This window comes from Stomoxys calcitrans, chromosome 2 (genome assembly GCF_963082655.1).
Source record: "Stomoxys calcitrans chromosome 2, idStoCalc2.1, whole genome shotgun sequence".
Classification (NCBI taxonomy): domain Eukaryota; kingdom Metazoa; phylum Arthropoda; class Insecta; order Diptera; family Muscidae; genus Stomoxys; species Stomoxys calcitrans.
This window is the reverse complement of record NC_081553.1, coordinates 203,338,427-203,361,375: the sequence shown is the minus strand read 5'-3', so window position 1 is coordinate 203,361,375 and position 22,949 is coordinate 203,338,427. Positions and strand designations below refer to the sequence as shown.

General features: G+C 38.0%; 1 protein-coding gene across 4 annotated transcripts in view; it reads left to right on the top strand.

Moving 5' to 3' along the window:
* Window positions 1-22,949, top strand: part of LOC106091405 (hemicentin-2) — an 844,000-nt gene that overhangs the window by 809,336 nt on the left and 11,715 nt on the right. For all 4 annotated transcript variants that reach the window (XM_059361549.1, XM_059361550.1, XM_059361548.1 and 1 more), the window contains one exon: window positions 11,645-11,750. In XM_059361549.1, coding sequence (XP_059217532.1) covers window positions 11,645-11,750 — 106 coding nt within the window. The remainder of the gene's footprint in view (window positions 1-11,644; window positions 11,751-22,949) is intronic.

Here is a 22,949-nt window from a genome sequence, read left to right as displayed (position 1 = left end):
ACCTCTCTGCAAATAAAATAAAATCTAGAAAAAAGGCATAAAGTTCGGCCGGACCGAACTTTGGATACCCACCACCTCGGGTATGATACCCACCTTTTTATGATTTTTAAGACCCTAAACCGGAGGTTCGGTCTTTATGACAGCTATATCTCTATAGTCTGATTTGACTCATACTCATACTTTTACTCGGATATCGGGAGGATTATCGCAGCCCAGAGGTTAGCATGTCCGCCTATGACGCCAAACGCCTGGGTTCGATTCCTGGCGAGACCATCAGAAAAAATTTTCAAAGGTGGTTTTCCCCTCCTAATGCTGGCCACATTTGTGAGGTACTATGCCATGTAAAACTTCTCTCCAAAGAGGTATCGCACTGCGGCACGCCGTTCGGACTTGGCTAGAAAAAGGAGGCCCCTTATCATTGAGCTTAAAACTTAAATCGGAATGCACTCGTTGATATGTGAGAAGTTTGCCCCTGTTCCTTAGTGAAATGTTCATGGGCTAAATTTGCAATTTGCAATCGGGAGGATTAAAACAACTCACTATTTCCAATTTCAACGAAATCCGGTAATAAATAAAGCTTCTAAGAGCTTCAGGCCCCTACTCGACATATCGGTCTATGACAGGTATATCGCATTTGTCGAGTTCTTTTCCCGGCATCTCTTCTTAGGCAAACAAGGATATAAGAAAAGATTTGCTCTACTATTAGAGCGATATCAAGATATGGTCCGGTTTGGACCACAATTAAATTATATGTTGGAGACCTGTGTAAAATGTCAGCCAATTCGAATAAGGATTGTGCCCTTTGGGGGCTCAAGAAGTAAAATAGAGAGATCGATTTATATGGGAGCTGTATCGGGCTATAGACCGATTCAGACCATAATAAACACGTATGTTGATGGTCATGAGAGAATCCATCGTACAAAATTTCAGGCAAATCGGATAATAATTGCGACCTCAAGAGGCTGAAGAAATCAAAATCCCAGATCGGTTTATATGGCAGCTATATCAGGGTATGAACCGATTTGAACCCTATTTGACACTGTTGTTGAAAGTAAGCAATTGTGCCCTCTAGAGGCTCAAGAAGTCAAGTCTCCAGATCTGTTTATATGACAGCTATATCAGGTTATTTGAACCATACTTGGCGTAGTTTTTGGATATCATAACAAAACACACCGTGCAAAATTTCATTCCAATCGGATAAGAATTGCGCCTTTAGATGCTCAAGAAGTAAAGACCCAAGATCGGTTTGTATGACAGCTATATCAGGTTATGAGCTAATTTGAACCTTTTTTGACACAGTTGTTGAAAATGAGAATAAAATACGTCATGCTAAATTTCAGCCAAATCAAATAGGAATTGCGACCTCTAGAAGCTCAAGAAGTCAAGACCCAAGATCGGTTTATATGACAGCTATATCAGGTTATGGACCGATTTAAACCATACTTGACACAGTTGTTGGATATAATAACAAAACACATCGTGCAAAATTTCATTCCAATCGGATAAGAATTGCGCACTCTAGAGGCTCAAGAAGTCAAGATCCAAGATCGGTTTATATGGCAGCTATATCAAAACATGGACCGATATGACCCATTTACAATACCAACCAACCTACACTAATAAGAAGTGATTGTGCAAAATTTTAAGCGGCTAGCTTTACTCCTTCGGAAGTTAGCGTCCTTTCGACAGACAGACGGACAGACGGACGGACGGACGGGCTGACGGACAGACGGACGGACATGGCAAGATCGAAATATAATGTCATGACGATCAAGAATATATATACTTTATGGGGCTCAGACGAATATTTCGAGTAGTTACAAACAAAATGACGATATTATTGGGTTGCCCAAAAAGTAATTGCGGATTTTTTAAAAGAAAGTAAATGCATTTTTAATAAAGCTTAGAATGAACTTTAATCAAATATACTTTTTTTACACTTTTTTTCTAAAGCAAGCTAAAAGTAACAGCTGATAACTGACAGAAGAAAGAATGCAATTACAGAGTCACAAGTCGATGAAAAAATTGTCAACGCCGACTATATGAAAAATCCGCAATTACCCTTTTGGGCAACCAATAGTATACCCCCCATCCTATGGTGGAGGGTATAAAAATGGTCTGTTTTGACCCGTTCAAGAACTTAACCAGCGTACATCAAAAGACGTATATGTGCCATATTCCAGCTCAATATTTCATTTTTTGATAACAACAGACGGACGAACAGACATACGGACATCCATAAATCGTCTTAGAATTTTACTACGATCCGAAATACTTTGTAAGGTCGGAAATTGATATTGATTGTGGGCGCATTTATTATCCGATTTTGCCAACATTTGGGACAGTGAGTTGTGTTAGGCCCTTCGACGTCCTCCTTCAATTTGGCCCAGATCGGTCCAGATTTGGATATAGCTGCCATATAGACCGATCTCTCGATTCAAGGTTTGGATCCCATAAAAGTCGCATTTACTGCCCGATATCGCCGAAATTTGGAGCAGTGAGTTGTGTTAGGTCCTTCGATATATTTCTGCAATTTGGCCCAGATCGGTCTAGATAAGGATATAGCTGCCATATGCATCGATCTCTCGATTTAAGGTCTTGGGCCCATAAAAGGTTCATTTATTGTCCAACTTCACCAAAATTTGGAACAATGAGTTGTGCGTGGCCCTTCAACACCCCTCTGCAATTTGGCCCAGATCGGTCTAGATTTGGATATAGCTGCAGTATAGATCGATATTTCGATTTAACGTCTTGGACCCTTAAAATACACATTTACTGACCGATTTTGATTAAATTTGGGACAGTGAGTTGTGTTGGTACTTTCGACATCCATCTTCAATTTGGCCCATATTGGTCCAGATTTGGATATAGCTGCCATATAGACCGATCTCTCGATTTAAAGTCTTGGCCCCATAAAAGGCGCATTTATAACCCGATTTCGCTGAAATTTGAAACAGTGACTTATGTTAGACTTTACGACATCCTTGCCGTGTTTGGTTCAGATCGGTCTATGTTTGGAACAATTGGAACATTTTAGAAAAATTGAACAATGGCTTGTACTATTAAACTACTCAATGTCCAATGGTCCAAATCGGACCATATTTCGATATAGCTACTATGGGGGCATACATAATGCTTTTTTCACCAGATTATGACGAAAGGTGGTTAACATATATACTCGTGGTGGAGTATGCCTCTGGCGACATGTGAGCTAAGTTTTCAAGATCATTCCCGAAGGGCAACGAGTGATAGATGGTCACATAGAGGAGGCTGTGAGCATTCCAACACTATGTGGCCTAATCTAGACTTGAAGAGGTATACCGCTTTGCTGTCACTGGCTAGAACAGACTTCTCAGTCATTGTGTCCGTCATGACAGGCCACTGTCTAATCGGAAACATGCTGACTGATTGAAGGTTGCCAGTAACGACTTTTATAGAAGAGGACATCGAAGAAGAAGAGAACAGACATCTCAGTCATTGTGTCCATCAGGACAGGCCACTGTCTAATCGGAAACATGCTGACAGATTGAAGGCTGCCAGTAACGACTTTCGTAGAAGAGGACATCGAAGAAGAAGAGACTATAGAACATCTTATGTGTCGGAAGTAGTTCCACTTTAGGTTCTCATATCTTTGAGAGCCTGTCTGATTTAGCGGATGCGAACATTTGCAAGTTTTTGGACTTTTTAAAGTGACCTGGATAGTTCAACGGTAGGAACTAGAAGGCATCTTCCATCTTCTGTGCTTGTGGCACCACAATGGACGAAAACGTCTTAGTGAGTCTGATGCCAGACTGCCACTAAAATCAAAACTGACCTAACCTTTTTACTTGATTTTGCTGAAATTTTGACACATTGAGTTACACTAAACTTTAACATATTCGATCGGACATAACAGTATTTTATAGATATAAAGATCGTTGATTACCCAATTATGCTGAAATTCGAGACAGCGAGTTGTGTGGGACCCTTCGACATCCTTTTCTAGTTTGGTCCATTCAAAATTTGATCGAAAATTATATTTTATGCAAACATTTCGTCAAATTTCTATCATGTTTCTACTAGCCGAATTTCATTCATTCTTTTAGTATTTCCACTTTAAACCACATAATGCTCCCACACTTATCCATACAGAAATTTTCTTCCTGTACATATTTATCATTTATATCTTTTATCAATTTTATGTGCTTGCACACTTCTACTTGGGACGATTATATTTGGTTGCCTGTGTGTGTGTGTGTTTGTGTGTTTTTATACGTTAGCTCAAACACACACTAGCATACAATGCAATCTGTTTGTTTGTATATAAATGCCCTAGCTGTCGCTTTTGTTGTCATTGAGATCACAGGTGATTCCACAGCTACTTAATAAGTTAAGTACACCGAAAAGGACGATTTTATTATGCGCCACTTCTGAGGATATTCTCGTAAGCATATGCATCTACATGACAGTCGTGTAGACACTCAAGTCGATTGGAAGGTAGCATGCATGAATAAAGCATATATGTTGTGTTCGTGTGATTGTCCGATTGTTTATTTGGAGAGTCAACTTTTGGTGCGTTTGTTTTGTGTGATGCATTCTGTAGGGGAAGGACAAAAGCTGATAAAGTGACATTAGTGGTATGGATAAAACACATAGAGTGGGTAGAATAAATATACTTTTAATAGCGTATATAAGACCATAGGTTGGCTGTATAATGGATTTAGATATCTATATGGGATATAGGTCATATGATTTTAGTTTTTATACCCACCACCGAAGGATGGGGGCATATTCATTTTATCATTCCGTTTGCAACACATCGAAATATCCACTTCCGACCCTATAAAATATATATAATCTTGATCAGCTTAAAAATCTAAGACGATCTAGACATGTCCGTCCGTCTGTCTGTTGAAATCAGGCTGCAGTCTTCAAAAATAGAGATATTAAGCTAAAACTTTGCACAGATTCTTTTTTGTCCATAAGCAGGTTAAGTTCGAAGATGGGCTATATCGGACTATACCTTGATATAGCCCCCATATAGACCGATCCTTCGATTTAGGGTCTTAGGCCGATAAACCCCATATTTATTATCCGATTTTGCTGAATTTTCGGATAGTAAGTAGTATTACGCCCTCCGATATCTTTATTTAATTGGCCCAGATTGGTGAAGATTTGAATATAGCTGCCATATAGACCGATCTCTCGATTTAAGGTTTTGCGTCCATAAAAGGCGCATTTATTGTCCGATTTTACCATAGTTTGGGACAGTGCGTTAAGTTAAGCCACTCGATATGGCACAGATCGATTCAATATGGCAAAGATCGGTCCGGATTTGAATATAGCTGCCATATAGACCGATCTCTCGATTTAAGGTTTTGAGCCCACCAAAGGCGCATTTCTTGTCCGATATCGCCGAAATTTGGGACAGTGAGTTTTGTTAAGCCCTTCGACTTCTTTCTTCTATTTGGCCCAGATCGGTCCAGATTTGGATATAGCTGTCATATAGACCGATCTCTCGATTGAAGGTTTTGGGCCCATCAAGTGCCCATTTATTGTCGCCGAAATTTTGGACAGTGAGTTACGTTAAACCCTTCGACATTCTTCTGCAATATTGCGCAGATCGATTTAGATTTGGATATAGCTGCCATATAGACCGATCCTCCGATTTTGGGTCTTTGGCCCATAAAAGCCACATTTATTATCCGATTTTGAAATTTGGGATAGTGAGTTGCGTTAGGCCCTTCAACATTCTTCTTCAATTTGGCTCTGATCGGTTCATATTTGGATATAGCTGGCATAAGGACCGATCCCTCGATTTAATGCTTTGAGCCCATAAAAAGCACATTTATTGTCCGATGTCGCCGAAATATGAGACAGTGAGATGTGTTAGGCCCTTCGTCATTCTTCTTCAATTTGGCTCAGATAGGTTCAGATTTGGATATAGTTGCCATATAGACCGATATCTCGATTTAAAGTCTTGGCTCCATAAAAGGCGCATTTATAAGCCGATTTCACTGAAATTTGACACAGTAAGGCTTTTCGACATCCCGGTCGTATATGATGCAGATCGGTTTATTTTTGGATATAGTTACTAAAAAGTTTAACCCTGCCGAACTTACCACCTTTTAACTTGTTTTTATATTTTTTGGTAAAAATATTATTTCGCTCCCATCTAATATCTGCTTTATACTTCACACATACAAATATCTTACCCAAGGTGTACTGCTCCCTCTGTTTGCATAGATTCACATCCCATTGTTTGCCGAATGTCAACAATATTTGGGTTGGTCCACAGCCCAAACTTGTTAAGAAAAGTAATAATTCAATTTATCTTGGCTGCCATTGTTATTATGCTGCAAGACTTGCTCGACACACGTATCCCATCAAGAAGTTCTTCTCCATTGACTTGTACACAATGTCCTAAAGGTAGAGAGAAAGAACGACATTATAATGCCACAGGGAATGCAGCTCATTTCATTGTGTGCGTGCGTGTGTGCGTTTATTTATTTGTGTGCCTTTGTAATTAAAAATATTATCATAAATAATACTCACATAAATACAAATGGTGTTATTAAACGAAAATTCAACGCAATTCTCTTTCAAGGTTCAAAATAACGACAGAAATTATTTCAAATAAAAGTCCAAAGGCTATATATAATTTAATGCGCAAATGCCATGAGGCATGCCTATATCGAGCAAAAGGTGAAGGTGTTTTATTCCATGCTCTGATACATTGAAATAAAAACCGCATTAATTTCGGCAGAGCCAAACTTTGGAAAAGCTATAAATATATAACTTATCTGTTTATTAGCAGCCATATCCTATGTAGCCCATACTAGACGTTCTCGGGTCTGGTGGTTAAAGAAGTTTTGTGGCAAATTTCAGTCAAATCAGTTGAAAATTCAGGTTCTAGGTACTTAAGAAGTCAAATCCGGAGAAGGTTTATATGGGGGTTATATCAGCTTATAAATCGATTCTTATCATACTTAGCACAGATATTGAAAGTCATAACAGAAGTTCTTTTGCGAAATTTCAGCCAAATAGGAGGAAAATTGAGGATTGTAGGGCTCAAGAAGTCAAAACTGGGGATCAGTTTAAAAGGAGGCCGTACCAGTTTTTAGACCGATTCGGAGGATACTAGGCGCAGATGTTGGAAGCCATAACCGAAGTCGTTGTGCCAAATTTCAGCCAAATCGGATAGCTTCTAAGGGCTCAAGAAATCAAAATCGGGGATCGTTTTATATGGGAGCCAACGACATAGTCATGATTTTATTTGAGGGGCCCTCCTCATTTCGGTTCAAAATCGAAAAAATCTCGAAATACTTTTTATGCCCACCACCGAAGGATGGGGGTATATTCATTTTTTCATTCCGTTTGCAACACATCGAAATATCCATTTGCGACCCTTTAAAGTATATATATTCTTGATCAGAGTAAAAATCTAAGACGATCTAGACATGTCCGTCCATCTGTCCGCCTGTCTGTTGACAGGCGGACCCTATATACTATATAGGGTCGGAAATGGATATTTCGATGTGTTGCAAACGGAATGACAAAATGAATATACCCCCATCCTTCGGTGTTGGGTATAATAACCTATGGTAAAATCACTGTACGACATACACATCCATCGATTGTATTTGTAAGATTTTTTTTCTCAAGCAATTTTTCGCCAATTCTTTAAGCTATTCCCCGAAAAAATTAGGGTTCTCTTTCTTTGTGTTCTTCTTTTGTTTAGCAGCAACACAAAAAGCTGTGCTTAGTCATCATATCTATTCAACCCATCCAGATATGACTGAGGCCACATAAAATTACATTGTCTCGCCATAATATGAGCTGTTAAGAAACGAAAATATCTTCACTTACTCCACAGCGATATGAACTCTCATATTACATACTGTAATTTAATAACGACATTTTTGAAGATTTCATTGACTTTTTTTTTTTCTTCAGTTTTCTTGGAAACAATGAAACCCCAGACTAAAAGTAGCCTTTGTAATGTTGACAACGTAGCTTTAGAATATTTAAGCTGAATTGCACTTAGATCTTTTGTTTGGTGCTGCTGCTGCTGGTATTGGACGAGAATTGACCTGAACTCACTTTATATTCCCTAATCTAATTATGTTTGTCTGACATTCTTTTTTTGTTTTGTTCTTCGTTCTCTGTAATTCAACAAGGAAATTGCCAAAAAAAAAGAAATAAAGTTAAAATAAGAAGAAGACAAATGAGGGTACATGTCTATTAAATATAATTTATTATTCACAAAAATGAGAAATCTGCAAAGGGACCATTATCCCGAGGAATATGTATGATGAAGGTCATATTAAAGAATGTAATTTGAGTGATTTTTAATATCACAAATTTTTCAATATAAATTTTGCTTGGCAACTTTAGGTGGCACACTCCTATTTAATATTTTTATAATTTTAGTTAGGGGAAAATTACGACTTAAAATTCAGAGTGCCTACAAAATAGAGACTACGCAAAAAATAGAAATTTTAATAGGTAATACTCTGATGGTATAATTCTTAAAAAAAAAATTATTGTATTAAATCTCAATCAACATTTTAATTAATCCAATTAAGGGAATAGTGAAATTTTTAAACCCTACACCACTACTGTGGTACTGGGTATTATAACTTAGTGCATTTGTTTGTAACACCCAAAAAGACGAGAGATAGACCCATTGATAAGTATACCGATAGACTCAGAATCATTTTCTGATTCCATTTAGCAATGTCCGTCTGTCTGTATGTCCGTCCGTCTGTCCATGTTAATTTATGTACAAAGTACAGGTTGCAGTTTTCATCCGATCGTCTTCAAATTTGGTACAGGCATGTTTTTTGGCCTAGCGAAGAAGCCTATTGAAATTAGAGCCAAATAAAAAGGGGTTAAGTTCGGCCGGGCCGAACTTTGGATACCCAGCACCTCAGGTATATATGTAAACAACCTTTCATCAAAATCCGGTGAAAAGTGCATATCCTATGTCCCATAGCAGTAATATCGAAATATATTCCGATTTTGACCAATACTAATAAGTCATTGTTCAATTGTGTATAACAAAATATTAGTCTTTTTAGTAGCTATATCTAAAAATAAACCGACCTACACCATATACGACACGAATGACGAAAAGCCTAACATAAGTAACTGTGCCAAATTTCGGCGAAATCGGACAATAAATGCACCTTTTATGGACCCAAAACCTTAAATCGACAGATCGGTCTATATGCCAGCTATGTTCAAATCTGCACCGATCTGGGCCAAATTGAAGAAGAACATAGATGTGCCTAACACAACACACTCTTCCACATTTCGGCGAAATCGGACAATAAATGCGTTTTTTATGGCCCGAAAATCTAAGTCCAAGAGATCGGTCTATATGACAGCTATATCAAAATCTGAACCGATCTGTGCCATATTGCAGACGTATATCAAAGGTCTTAACTTAACTCAATGTCCCAAATTTCAGCGACATCGGACAATAAATGCGCCTCTTATGGACCCAAAACCTTAAATCGAGAGATCGGTCTATATGGCAGCTATATGCAAATCTAGACCGATCTGAGTCAAATTGACGAAGGATGTTGAAGGGCCTAACACAACTCACTGTCTTCAATTTCAGCAAAATCGGATAATAAATGTGGCTTTTACGGGCCTAAGACCCTAAATCGGAGGATCGGTCTATATGGCAGCTATATCCAAATCTGCACTGATCTGAGTCAAATTGACGAAGAATGTTGAAGGGCCTAAAACAACTCACTGTCTTAAATTTCAGCAAAATCGGATGATAAATGTGGCTTTTATGGGCCTAAGACCCTAAATCGGAGGATCGGTCTATATGGCAGCTATATCCAAATCTAGACCGATCTGAGCCAAATTGACGTAGAATATCGAAGGGCCTAACACAACTCACTGTCCCAAATTTCAGCAAAATCGGACAATTATTGCGCCTTTTATGGGCCCGAAACCGTAAATCGGTGGATTGGTCCATATGGCAGCTATATCCAAATCTGGACCGATCTGAGTCAAATTGACGAAGGATGTTGAAAGGCCTAAGACAACTCAATGTTCCAAAGTTCAGCAAAATCGGATAATAAATGTGGCTTTTATGGGCCTAAGACCCTAAATCGGAGGATCGGTCTATATGGCAGCTATATCCAAGTCTGCACTGATCTGAGTCAAATTGACGAAGAATGTTGAAGGGCTTGAGACAACTCACTGTCTTAAATTTCAGCAAAATCGGATAATAAATGTGGCTTTTACGGGCCTAAGACCCTAAATCGGAGGATCGGTCTATATGGCAGCTATATCCAAATCTGGACCAATCTGAGCCAAATTAACGAAGAATGTCGAAGGGCCTAACACAACTCACTGTTCCAAATTTCAGCAAAATCGGATAATTATTGCGCCTGTTATGGGCCCGAAACCGTAAATCGGTTGATCGGTCCATATGGCAGCTATATCGAAATCTGGACCGATCTGAGTCAAATTGACGAAGGTTGTTGAAGGGCCTAACACTACTCACTGTCTCAAATTTCAGCAAAATCGGATAATAAATGTTGCTTTTATGGGCCTAAGACCCTAAATCGGAGGATCGGTCTATATGGCAGCTATATCCAAATCTAGACCGATCTGAGCCAACTTGACGAAAAATGTCGAAGGGCATAATACACCTCACTGTCCGAAATTTCAGCAAAATCGGATAATAAATGTGATTTTTATGGGCCTAAATCGGAGGATCGGTCTATATGGGGGCTATATCAAGATATAGTCTGATGTAGCCCATCTTCGAACTTAACCTGCTTATGAACAAAAAAAGAATCTGTTTCAGCTCAATATCTCTATTTTTGAAGACTGTAGCGTGATTTCAACAGACAGATGGACAGACGGACGGACATGGCTAGATCGTCTTAGATTTTTACGCTGATCAAGAATATATATACTTTATAGGGTCGGAAATGGATATTTCGATGTGTTGCAAACGGAATGACAAAATGAATATACCCCATCTTTCGGTGGTGGGTATAAACACATATTGTAGTATTAGAAGTTGATTAAGATGAGAGATATGCGGCTAATATGTCCCTTATTATGGTGGATTCTCAAGATTCATTTCGTCCGAATTATTACATTCTTCGTCCTTTATATTAAAAATCAAATTAAATGCTTATTTTCAACTTTGCCAATATCGTCATATAATCCATTTATAAATTTTGTAAAACTGCTACCATTTAAGTTTAAACTCCTCTCATCAAACTGTATTACACTCTGATTGACAAGGCTATAAGACCAAAAGTTCACTACATTATTAAAATATTTATATTTATTATTCTTTCTCTATCTCTCTCTGTCATTTCATGTGGCCATTGCATTAAATCAACTTACCCCTCCTACTGCTCGTTCGTGTATCCTTGTCAAACACCAATTGGATGGATAATCATGATAACAACAACGATATTGATGCTTATCCACGTGTCTGGGATGAATATTAAAAAACGATTATCATACCAACAACGATGGACTGTTCGCAATGGTGATGGCGCATAAATTCACACACACACACACACACGAAAATGAAATACCGCCAACTTTACGCCAACTACAACTACAACTGTAATGGCTAACGAATAATGTCACGGGTGATAAACAACAACAACAGATCGGTTCATTAATCATTGACTCGGTGAAAAAACGTGATACCGGCAATTACACATGTAGTCCGTCAAATAGCCCCAGTGTGACTGTGACGTTAAATGTTATAAATGGTAAGTGAGCTACTTTATCATGTTTTTCTTTGTTTCTTTTTTTTTCAAGTTATTCTTATATTCCCTGCATACTTATTGTCATGCTCAAAGATTATTGACTTGACAATTTTGCATAATGGGAAGATGAAGGAAATAGCACAACTTTATATGAGGAAAATTACATAACATGCGATAATCGAAATTGCTCATCATTAAGTCGTACTTACTTGTCAGACCACTCGCTAGAATGTCTGGTTTGCATGTGCGATGGAAGAAGTTTCTATTCTTACCACAGACTTTGGGTGGTATAAAACTGGGTTATGATTACTATAAACAATCTGCTGAGTACTTTCGCCGATGAGGAATTCGGAACAGCCTTCTAGGTTGGATGAAGATGATACCAGACATAGACTTCCACATATCTGCCGGGGCCATATTGTGGTCCATTGTGATTCCTCAATAGTATTGCTCTCTCAGATCCGTGTTGTTGAACTCGCATTGACAATGATACCAGCACACATTATTTTTGCCCCCTCTCGTACCACTTTGATGAGTAGATGGATAATTAAAATTTACTGGATTCATACCTCTAAGCTCCTCCAATGATTTGAAAGGAAAAGATTTCGTTATCTTATTATACCCACCACCATAGGATGGGGGTACACCAGTCTAGTCATTCCGTTTGTAATACATCGAACTATTCGTCTAAGGCCCCATGAAGGCCCCATGAAGTATGGTTGCCCAAAAAGTAATTGCGGATTTTTTAAAAGAAAGTAAATTCATTTTTAATAAAACTTAGAATGAACTTTAATCAATAATGGCTGTATTCAATTTGTCCAATTGTTGACAGTAAACATCCGAATTAATCGTTTGGTTCCTTGGAAGCAGCTCAAAATATACCACACCCTTCCAATCCCACCAAACAGACAGCATAACCTTCTTTTGGTGGATATCAGCCTTTGAAGTGGTTTGAGCTGGTTCACCATGCTTGGACCATGATCGTTTTCGACTAACGTCTCCAGTTATGATTCGTTTTAAAAACGGATCGAATTCATTGCGTTTAAGGTGCATATCATAAGCGTTGATTCGGTTTGTTAAATGAATTTCTTTCAATGTGGTACCCGTATTAAAATTGACGCCAAACAAACAAATGTCAACAAAATTTCGCGCACTTTTTTTCTAAAGCAAGCTAAAAGTAACAGCTGATAACTGACAGAAGAAAGAATGCAATTACAGAGTCACAAGTCATTGAAAAAATTTGTCAACGCCGACTATATTACTACTATATTACCGGCAATTACTTTTTGGGCAACCCAATATATTTTCGATCGTCATGACATCCTATGTCGATCTAGCCATGTCCGTCCGTCAATCGAAAGCACAATGTCTCTCGTAGGAGTGAAGCTATCCGCTTGAAATTTTGCCCGAATACTTCGTATTAATATGGGTTGGTTGGGATTGTACTCCGACTCCGGCTCAATCGTCCGACTCCGACTTCGACTCCGGCCTCAAAAACTCGGCTTCGGTCGACTCCGCTGCCATGCTCCCAATAATACTTCTTCAGGTTCTAGAGTGCGCAATTCTCATCTGATTTGGACATTCAAACCAAAGATGGGGCGAAATGGTGCAAAACCTGATATAACTCCCATAGTATAGCAATTTTTATCCATTGCCCTTTTTGCCTATCAAGAGATACCGAGCAAAAAACTTGAGAAATGTCATCCATGGTGGTGCGTACATAACATTAGAGCCGGCCGAACTTAGCACAGTTTTACTTGTTGCCTATAACTTTTCCAAGATGTATTTTCTCCATAAATGGTAGATCTTCTAAAGGGTAATTTTTTAAGAGCTATGGGAAAGCCAACACGTCGATATCATTGTCCTCTACTGGATTCAAAACACTTATCACCTGACCCATATAACCACAGCCGGGAAAGTGTGTCCCCAACAAATGAAGCAACGTAAAGCCGGGCGACACAGTTCACTCTCGGTTCGGCCTCTGTAAATTACCCACAAAAGGAGTTTTCTAAGTTAAAATACTTCAAAATGGAATATAAATGCTTCATGTAGGAGGGCCGAGAGGTTCTTGAGAGTGACTTATAATTGAGCCAGACTAAGAGAGGTTCTTGAGAGTGACTTATAATTGAGCCAGACTAAGAGTCTTCGAGATCTGTCTGTTTACTATGAAGAGATAAATCAATACGAGGAAACACGCTTCAAATAAGGGACTGTATTGTTTATTGGCCCTAGGAAAGAGCGGTCAAGACGATTCTGCCATACCAATCTTAGGTACCATGAATATTGCTCAAAATGTTCGCATACATTATTAGCTTTGTTTATATACGAATTACTTTGTGGAAATCAAATCTTCTCTTCTCTCAAGTAGTCAATTTAGGGTTGGTGATTGGAATGTTGTAATAGTGTTAAAAGGTATAACTGTTCTTTACGTATCAAATGTCAGCTCAATCGGACAAGTTGAGAATTTTTCAGCACTTGCAAATCTCAACAATAAATTTTATGGTACAAAATTACTAAGAACTCTTTAAAAAGCTGTATTTAAACTTTAATCCCTGAATGTATAAACCTCCATAAACTTATTTGTACATCTTGTACTACTAAAAATCCTTAAGCTTAAATAATAATGCAAATATTTTCAACATACTTATCCTTGCCTTCAGTTTACAAAACTATACCATTGTCATGGTATATGGCACTCCTAGCGACTATAGATTCTGCTAAGGACTTAAAAAGCACGTTGGATATGTAGTTATAAACCACTTCCTGTTTCCTTTAAAGCACAACTTGCACACATGATCCCAGTTGGTGGCATGTAAACATTCTAAATTGGGAATGAATAATGGTGTGATTATTCCGTAGAAGGACAAAGGAAGCCCAACCTTAGATATATGACGTGATAAATGCTCCAACTTGTAACATGACATTTGCCATTTTTTGTTCTTCTTCGTTCTTGTTTGCATCACAATGGGGATATTATTGCAGTGTTTGCTTCATTGCATTGCATTTTACTGGGGAATTGTTGACAATTTGTTATGGGAACTCCTTCGTTGTAAAAATGCTACCTACCATGGTCCCAGAAAATGCAATTGATAGCCAGCAATCATTTGGGAATCGATTCTTAAATGCTATTGCCAAAGCGATATAGGAAAGATAGAATTATACCATGTTAATTGAAAAGAGATGTGCTCAGTGTCATAAGGAGAATTGTTTGCATGAAAAATGTTTTCATTATCAACAAAATTGTTGATAACCTAGCAATGTTATATGACATTCTTACTACGAGTTGTCCTTTTATGAAAAACTGAAATCAATTTGCCATTCAAATATGGAATATTGAGCATAAAAGAGTTGTTCATTAACAACAAAAATGTTGACAGCATACCTATGGGACAAGGGATACTTACTCGGAATTTTACTTTCATTAAAAACGAAAATAAATTTGGCATCTACTTATGGGGCTAGTGAGCAATGTACAATGGGATACAGACGGTCATCTGATATATAAAAATCAATTTGTGTTTGTTTCTAAGTTTGTTTGATTGTTTGTTTGTTTATGTGTTCCTTATAGACTAAGAAACGGCTGAACCGATTTTCTTGAAATTTTCACAGATGGTGCATAATGATCCCGTGGTGAAAAATAGGGTACAAAATTTTTTTGAAGGGGGATCGGACCCTCCCCCTTACCGCAATTTTCAGAAACGCCAGATCTCGGAGAAGAGTGGTGCGATTTAAGCGAAATTTTGTGTGCTCTCTTAAAGTAACCCACAAACAAAAATTTGATATCCAAATTTCGGATGGGGTACCTAGGGGGGCGCCCCACCTCCAAAACCTACAAAATATATATATACACCAATCACCACAATATGGGACTCAAATGAAAGGTATTTTAGATTATAAAACGTATCTGATATCCAATTATCGGAACAAGTGTTTGGGGAACCACCCCAAGCCCCAAAACACCCCTAAGTCGGTGATATTTACCGACCATGGCAATGTGGGACTCAACTGAAAGGCATTTGCGAGTAAAATATGAATCTGAAATCCAAATGTGGGACAAAGTTTCTGGAGGTCCACCCCTTCGCCAAAACACTCCCCAAACAGGACTTATTTACTGACCTGACCATCGCAATATGGGGCTTAAATTAAAGGTATTTGAGTGTAGAATACGAATCTGATATCCAAATATGGGACCAAGTGTTTGGCGGCCGGCCACCCCCGAGGACATCCTCCAAAGGGGACAAATTTACGACCATAGCAATATGGTACTCAAATGAAAGGCATTTGGAAGTAAAGCAAGAATCTTATATCAATATTCGAAAAAAATGTCTATTGGGCCACCCCAACCCCATAACACCACCCAAATAGGAAGTATTTGCTGACCATTGCAATTTAAGGCTCAAATAAGAGGTTTTTTAGAGTATAACACGAATCTGATTAATATTTTCAGAGCCAAATCACTGAGTGGCCGCCCCCTATGGAAAAATGGAGCTCAAATGAAAGGTATTTGGGAGTAGACCATGAATCTGATATAAACATTCGGGACCTACTGTATAGGGGACATCCCACCACCATAACAACCCCCAAATAGGATGTATTTTCTCACCATTACAATTTGGGTCTTAAAGAGAGTGGAGCTCGCTATTGGTAGTTTTTATGGCCCATACCTTTTAAATGAAAGGTATTTGAGATTAGCAAACGAATTTGACCAATGGAGATGTGGGGTTCAAATAAATGATATTTAAGAGTATTTCACGATGATGATTATTTTTAGGGCTAACAGCTTTTGTGTGTCAAATGACAGGTATTAGAGGAGTAGAGCGCAAAATGTATACCCACTTTCGGGATCAACTTTCTTGAGGTCTACCCCTTTCCCTTATGGAGCTCAAATAAAGGTATTTGGAAGTAGAATACGAATATGATATCCAAATGTGTGACCATGTATTTGGGACAACGCCCCTTCCTCAAAGAATACAAATTTACCGACCATGGTAATATGTGGCTTAAATGAAAGGTATTTGAGATTGGAAAACTAACTTCATAATCAATAGTTGGGGCCAAGTGTTTGGGGACGCTTCATTCCATAAACTCCCCTTAAACCAATGGCAATATGAGGTTTGAGAGTATGGCCCGATGCTGATATATTTTTCAGGGTTAAGAGTCTGGGGAACCACCCCATCCCTGTAATGGTCGATTTGTGAGTTTTTAAATTTTCTCCTATATTTTCAATTTTCTCCTTCTTAATGATTTTTTCCTTCTTATAAATTTTCTAAAATTACTTAAACAAAGGAAATCTTATGGCATTGTTTAGGTTTTACAAATATTCATTCATACTTAATTTAAAATTTTTTTTTGCTGTTCGCGAATAATTAATTTTTCGACTCCTTTCGTTGTTGTATATTTTTATTAAGACTACACCTTTTCCTCATGGGTTTGTACGACTGATAGAGTTAGATCAATGTTTATGTTTATACAGTACCTTCTTAGTCAAACGGTATTAAATGACAATTGATCGAACTGGAAGAGATAGATCATATGAGTGACTGAACATCATGCCAAACTGATACCAAGCACGCTAAAGAACTTTCCTCCACGTTTTGATAATCCTATAACCTTTTTTTCTGTTGATCTACCAAACGAATCACATTGAAGTTTTAAGTGCGTGAATCATAAGTTAAAGTGATAGTCTGATTTGATTAATGGGAAAAGATCTCCCCGCCATATAAATTGTTTTATTAAGAAATTACTTTTTTCGTCAACAATTATTTAAATGGTCACATTAAATTATTAAGTGAATCCGAATATTTTGGACTGGTTTGATTTGGAACCACACAAAAGTGGATTCCATACCAGCCAATCGAATCACGAGGGACTTGAGGCAACTCCACGCCAAGATAGCAACTTTAAGACAAGCCATAGCTACGCAAATCGAAACGGGATACCAAGCCCGTTCAGCAGCCCATTATCATTGTCTGACAAAGTACCACAAAGTGCATGTGATCACTTCATAACATCCACCCAAGAGCCTCCAGCCAATGTGATCTAGTTTGCAAATTGCTTGTCTTGACTTAGTTACTCTCAGCGCAAGAGTCCATTCCATACCACACATGCAATCCCAGAGGCGGACCACGCACCTCTTCAAATTTTGGTTCTGAGAGAAGGCAACACTTGTGACAGAGGCCCACACCCGACCATGGTATTTGTTTAGACACCAGTTAAGACATGCAGCCTGTGTAAAATTTCACGTATTTGGGTTTTTCAAAGTTACTCTATGATGGGACTGGGTAACTTAATATAACTTATCACAGAAAAGTATTTTCTTATATTTTTTCGTCATATAAAAACCTTAAATTTTGTTTTCATAAAATACCAACATTTTTTTTAAAATAATTTGCTAATAATTAAATTTTACTTTTATTAGGCTAAATTAGAATTAAGTATAGTACCCTAAGCTACACTATTTGCAAAAGCATGAGTTAAGGCAAAAAGTTCTAGTCCACCTAATATCGCCACAGCATCGATCAAGAAAAGGGCCCTCTTCAACCGTCGATGGACATAAACTTGGTGAGTCAATAATGTAAGCTTTTGTAGTTGTTGTACAGTTTTATTTCAATGAATTGTTTTTGCCCTAACTATTTGAAATGTGTTCAAAGCAATAATCAATGAAACCTTTCCATTCATAAAAGAATCACAAACAAGAAATAAAGAAAAAAAAAACAACAAATGGTATAGTAAGAAAACCAAAAAAATTAAAAAAAAAAAAAAAAAAAACTTACTATGCATAGATATGTAATTGGTTCTTGCTTTGACACCCACATTCCATTTATCAATGAGAACAGATTCATTCAGTAATAAAATTACTCTCATGATAGTTTTTTTTTTTTTTTGCCAGTGATGGAATTTTAAATGCCACTGAGTAGTAAATTCTAATATTTATGATATGTATATGCCATTGTACCTAGAGAAACTGATTTTACAAAAACCAGCTTATGGACGTTTTTGTATCTAAGTTTTGCGTTTAAAGTAAAGTAATAAGCCCATCATGAGAGAAAGTATTCCTTAGATGTTTTTTTTTCTATGTTTTTTTTTCACTTATTATAAACTAACAGAAATGAAGTCATTTATGCAAAAAGCGGTAGTTATTAAATATTTTTTTTTTTTTTTTGATTTCTATGAATATATATCCGTACAATTTATACATACTATGAATTTTTTCTATATTTAATAAAATAAGCTAATTATTGAATATGTCATTGAAATAGAAAATTTATGAGTGTTTCTTTTCCGAAGGGTTATAGTGGAGAGATGAGTTAAAATTTCAGATAAATAGCATTAATTATGGGGTTCTATATAAAAATATTCGCTAGTAGAACCATCGGTAGGGTGGGTAATGATGCGAGGGTTTCTCAGAACATCTAGAGAACCATTTAGGGCAATTTGATGGATATTTTTGCATAATAAATTAGTAAATTTCACAGGAATTTGGGGCTTTGTTTTTGTTGTGGTTATGTTCCTGATGAGTCGGTCCATTTCATTTATTGATTAGAGCTTATAAATAAACTAGGAGTCTACAATAATTTTAATTATGTCGTACATTCTTGGGACTTGTTAAGGAAAGGACACGAACCCCCCAGTCGACTGCTTGCTAGCCCAATCAATGGCTCCTATCGTCCTTTTCCTAGCATGGTTTATCCTTCAAATATGGTTGCCTATATAAGGGACTTGTCCTGATGTATTTTGATACACTACCTGTACATTACATATTAGATTATGGCGCCCAACGTGGGGCATAAGGAACTTGAAATGTCCTTTTTGCTCAATCCATAGTTAAATTTTATTAGAGTTCAATTTTAAAGCATAGCTCACTGATGAAGGCAATTTTAAGGAGAATTTTAGTAAATACTGATCAATCCCTTCTGGAATTTAAATTCTTGAGGCTCATTAATTCGAGAGTTTAACCGATGGGTTACTTGTTCTTCGTTTTCTATAGTCTGAATTAATGTTGAAGACATCAGTCAAGTTATGTCCGTTTTTATTTAAAGTTTCACATGTAAAGACAGAACTTAGTTATCAGTGCTAGATTTAACTGCAGGAAAATATGGGTTTGCTGTTTTGCGACCGCATATCCGTTTTTAGATTTAGAAGGAGTGTCAGATCTGGATAGCCTTTACTGGTTTGATCTGATTTGGGCGTGAATACTGTTTTAAATATCAATAGACCTGTTTGAATCCTATATCCATCATTGAATTGTTCGTTAATTCATCTCCAAATCTATATACCAAAAAGAAAAGAAACACAACATTCTATGAATTTATCGTTTGATCGAATTTTTGAAAATTTATAGCACTTAATTCAATTTTTAAGTCCTTTGATGATATTTTAAACAATTAAAAAAAAAAAAAAAAAAAAAAAAAATTTAATTTGATTGACCATGCATAGAACACCACCGGCTTCTCCGTCTTTAGCGCCAGGTACCGAAGATATATCCGTTTCTTTGGATTTGGGTGGGTCTAAAGTTTGCTTGAGTTGCCAGGAACCAATGATAGAAGGACAAGATTGTATGAAACTCCATCGATGTAACCATGAATACCACAGGTCCTGCATTGAGGCTTGTTTAACGACTTCGGCAGAGTGCCCAGTATGCAAGGTTCCTTGTCAGTTGTCTGATTTGAGAGCTATTGATTTGATTTCCAAGGCTCCGACTTCGTCTAAGCAGCCAGGTAGAGGAAAAGGAAGAGGTGCGATGTCGAAGCGTTATGACACTAGGCAGACCAGGAAAGATCCTTCCCAACAGAATCCGAACGATTTGGTAGATTTTGATAGTGAATTGGCGGGAGCTGCAGGTTGTACCCCTGCTCAGGCGAAAGGGAATTTGAATGGGCGTTTGCAGGATCCCGTTCGTACTCCTCAACCACCAAGTGCGATTGATAATAGAGAGATACACAGAATTATAGAAGGAAGTATATTGAGGATTTTAGGTAACCTGCATATTTTGCCAGACGTTCAATCGAGACCTTTGGTTGGTCTTCAGCCAAGTCGTCAGGGTCAGAGTGGTCTTGATTGTAATATTAACCGGGATGATGCTTCTCAGAATCGACCACCCCCTCAATCTAATTATTCTAACTCTCCGAATAGGTTTTCTGTGTCCACTTTGCCTCTTCAGCCGGATAAGATAACGACCATAATACAAAATTGGCACCTAAAGTTTGACGGGTCTCCTGATGGATTGACCGTAGATGAGTTCCTGTATAGGGTAAGGACACTCACTGAGGATACTTTTGGTGGCGATTTTTCTTTAATTTGTCGTAATTTGAACATTCTTTTGTCAGGCAGGGCACGCGATTGGTACTGGCGGTATCGGAAAAATGCTAGTCCAATTGTATGGGAAGAATTTTGCGATTCTATTAGGTTTCAGTATCGGGACTTTAAAACGTCATTTGATATAAGAGAGGAAATCAGGAACCGAAAACAAAAGTCAGGAGAGAGTTTCGACTGTTTTTATGACGCAGTGACTTCGATTCATGATAGGCTTCCTTCTCAGATGTCCGAAATGGAATTAGTTGAGATTCTTACTCGAAACCTTCGTCCTGAGATAAGACAGGAGTTATTATATGTCCCCATAAATTCTTTGGCACATTTACGCAGGTTAGTTCACATGAGGGAGAACTTTTTAAGTGACGATTATGTGAAGAAGTCCTTGACATACCGTTCAACCAACTTATATCCACCTAGAAGACAGATATCAGAGATATCTGCGGTTGAAAATGATGTCCCTTTAGAATCCTCAGAGGTAGAGCTTGGTGCAGTGTGTGCTGTTAATTCTAATTCTACAGATTCTAAGTGCTGGAATTGTGATGAAAAAGGTCATCATTGGGACGATTGTTTAAGCGAGCGAAAAGTATTTTGTTACGGCTGCGGTGCCAGGAATACATACAAGCCGAAATGTACAAATTGCGCCGAGCGTAGGGCAAGGCAGAGTAAAAATTTTCGGTCGACGAGCTTCCAAATGGAGCACCCGTAGTAGAATCAAATAATCCCCCTACAAATTCCAAATGTTCATCTCCTAGTGATATTTCCCAGACTTTAAATGATATCCCTTCAATTTCTGAAGAACCGAATATTTCCAAAAATGAAACCAAAACTTGTGATACACCTTTGAGATTATTGTTTCCAAGACTTCCATATCACGAACGATGGAAGCTATACACGCAAAGAAGGAATGAGATATTTAATACCCCTTTTGTTGATATTTCCACGAATCATAAACCAAAACGATCTACCATCCGTTGTAGGAAGTATTTCCGAATGAAGAGAATGGCGAAGAAATTACTAGTTTCGGCTATAGTATCTAGTGCTTCAGATAGACGTTTTTATGCGAAGGTATCTTTTATGGATTTTAATGAGTACGGTTTGTTGGATACAGGCGCCAACATTAGCTGCGTGGGTGCTGACTTAGCCACCCATCCGTTTCACCAATATAGTAATTTTTTCAAATGTAAGTCCACTGTTCAAACAGCCGATGGAAAACCACAACAGATTTTAGGTTGGTTAGAGGTTGGAATGAGATTTAAAGGTCAGGTTAGAAAGATTAAATTATTTATAATCCCGACTATTTCTGCCCGTTTGATCCTTGGAGTCGACTTCTGGAGAGCCTTTGATTTAGTCCCCAATATTATTAGCTCGATAGATGCTTTTGAAAGTTCTGGTACGAAATGCCTGTCCGATGTTTCTGCTGGTTTAGGGAACACGTTCAACGAGCCTCTTGAGGAGCCTGAAACTAGGACAGAGGAGGAGTTTTACCCGCTTACGACTGACCAACGTTCACAGCTTGATTTGGTGATTTCAATGTTTCCTGATTTTGAGAAACAAGGCCTCGGTCGGACGAGTCTTATAAAGCACCATATCGACGTGGGCGAATCTACACCGATAAAGCAACGATTTTACCCGGTGTCGCCAGCCGTCGAAAAGGTTATTTATAAGGAGATCGATCGCATGATAGAGTTAGGTGTTATCGAACCCTCTCAGTCAGCTTGGAGTTCGCCAATGCGACTGGTCTTGAAACCTGGGAAGGTTCGCCTATGTTTGGATGCGCGTAAGCTAAATACTGTAACCAGAAAGGATGCATACCCGCTTCCAAACATAGACGGTATCTTTGCCAGGCTTCCAAAGGCGAATCTTATCTCCAAGCTTGACCTCAAGGACGCG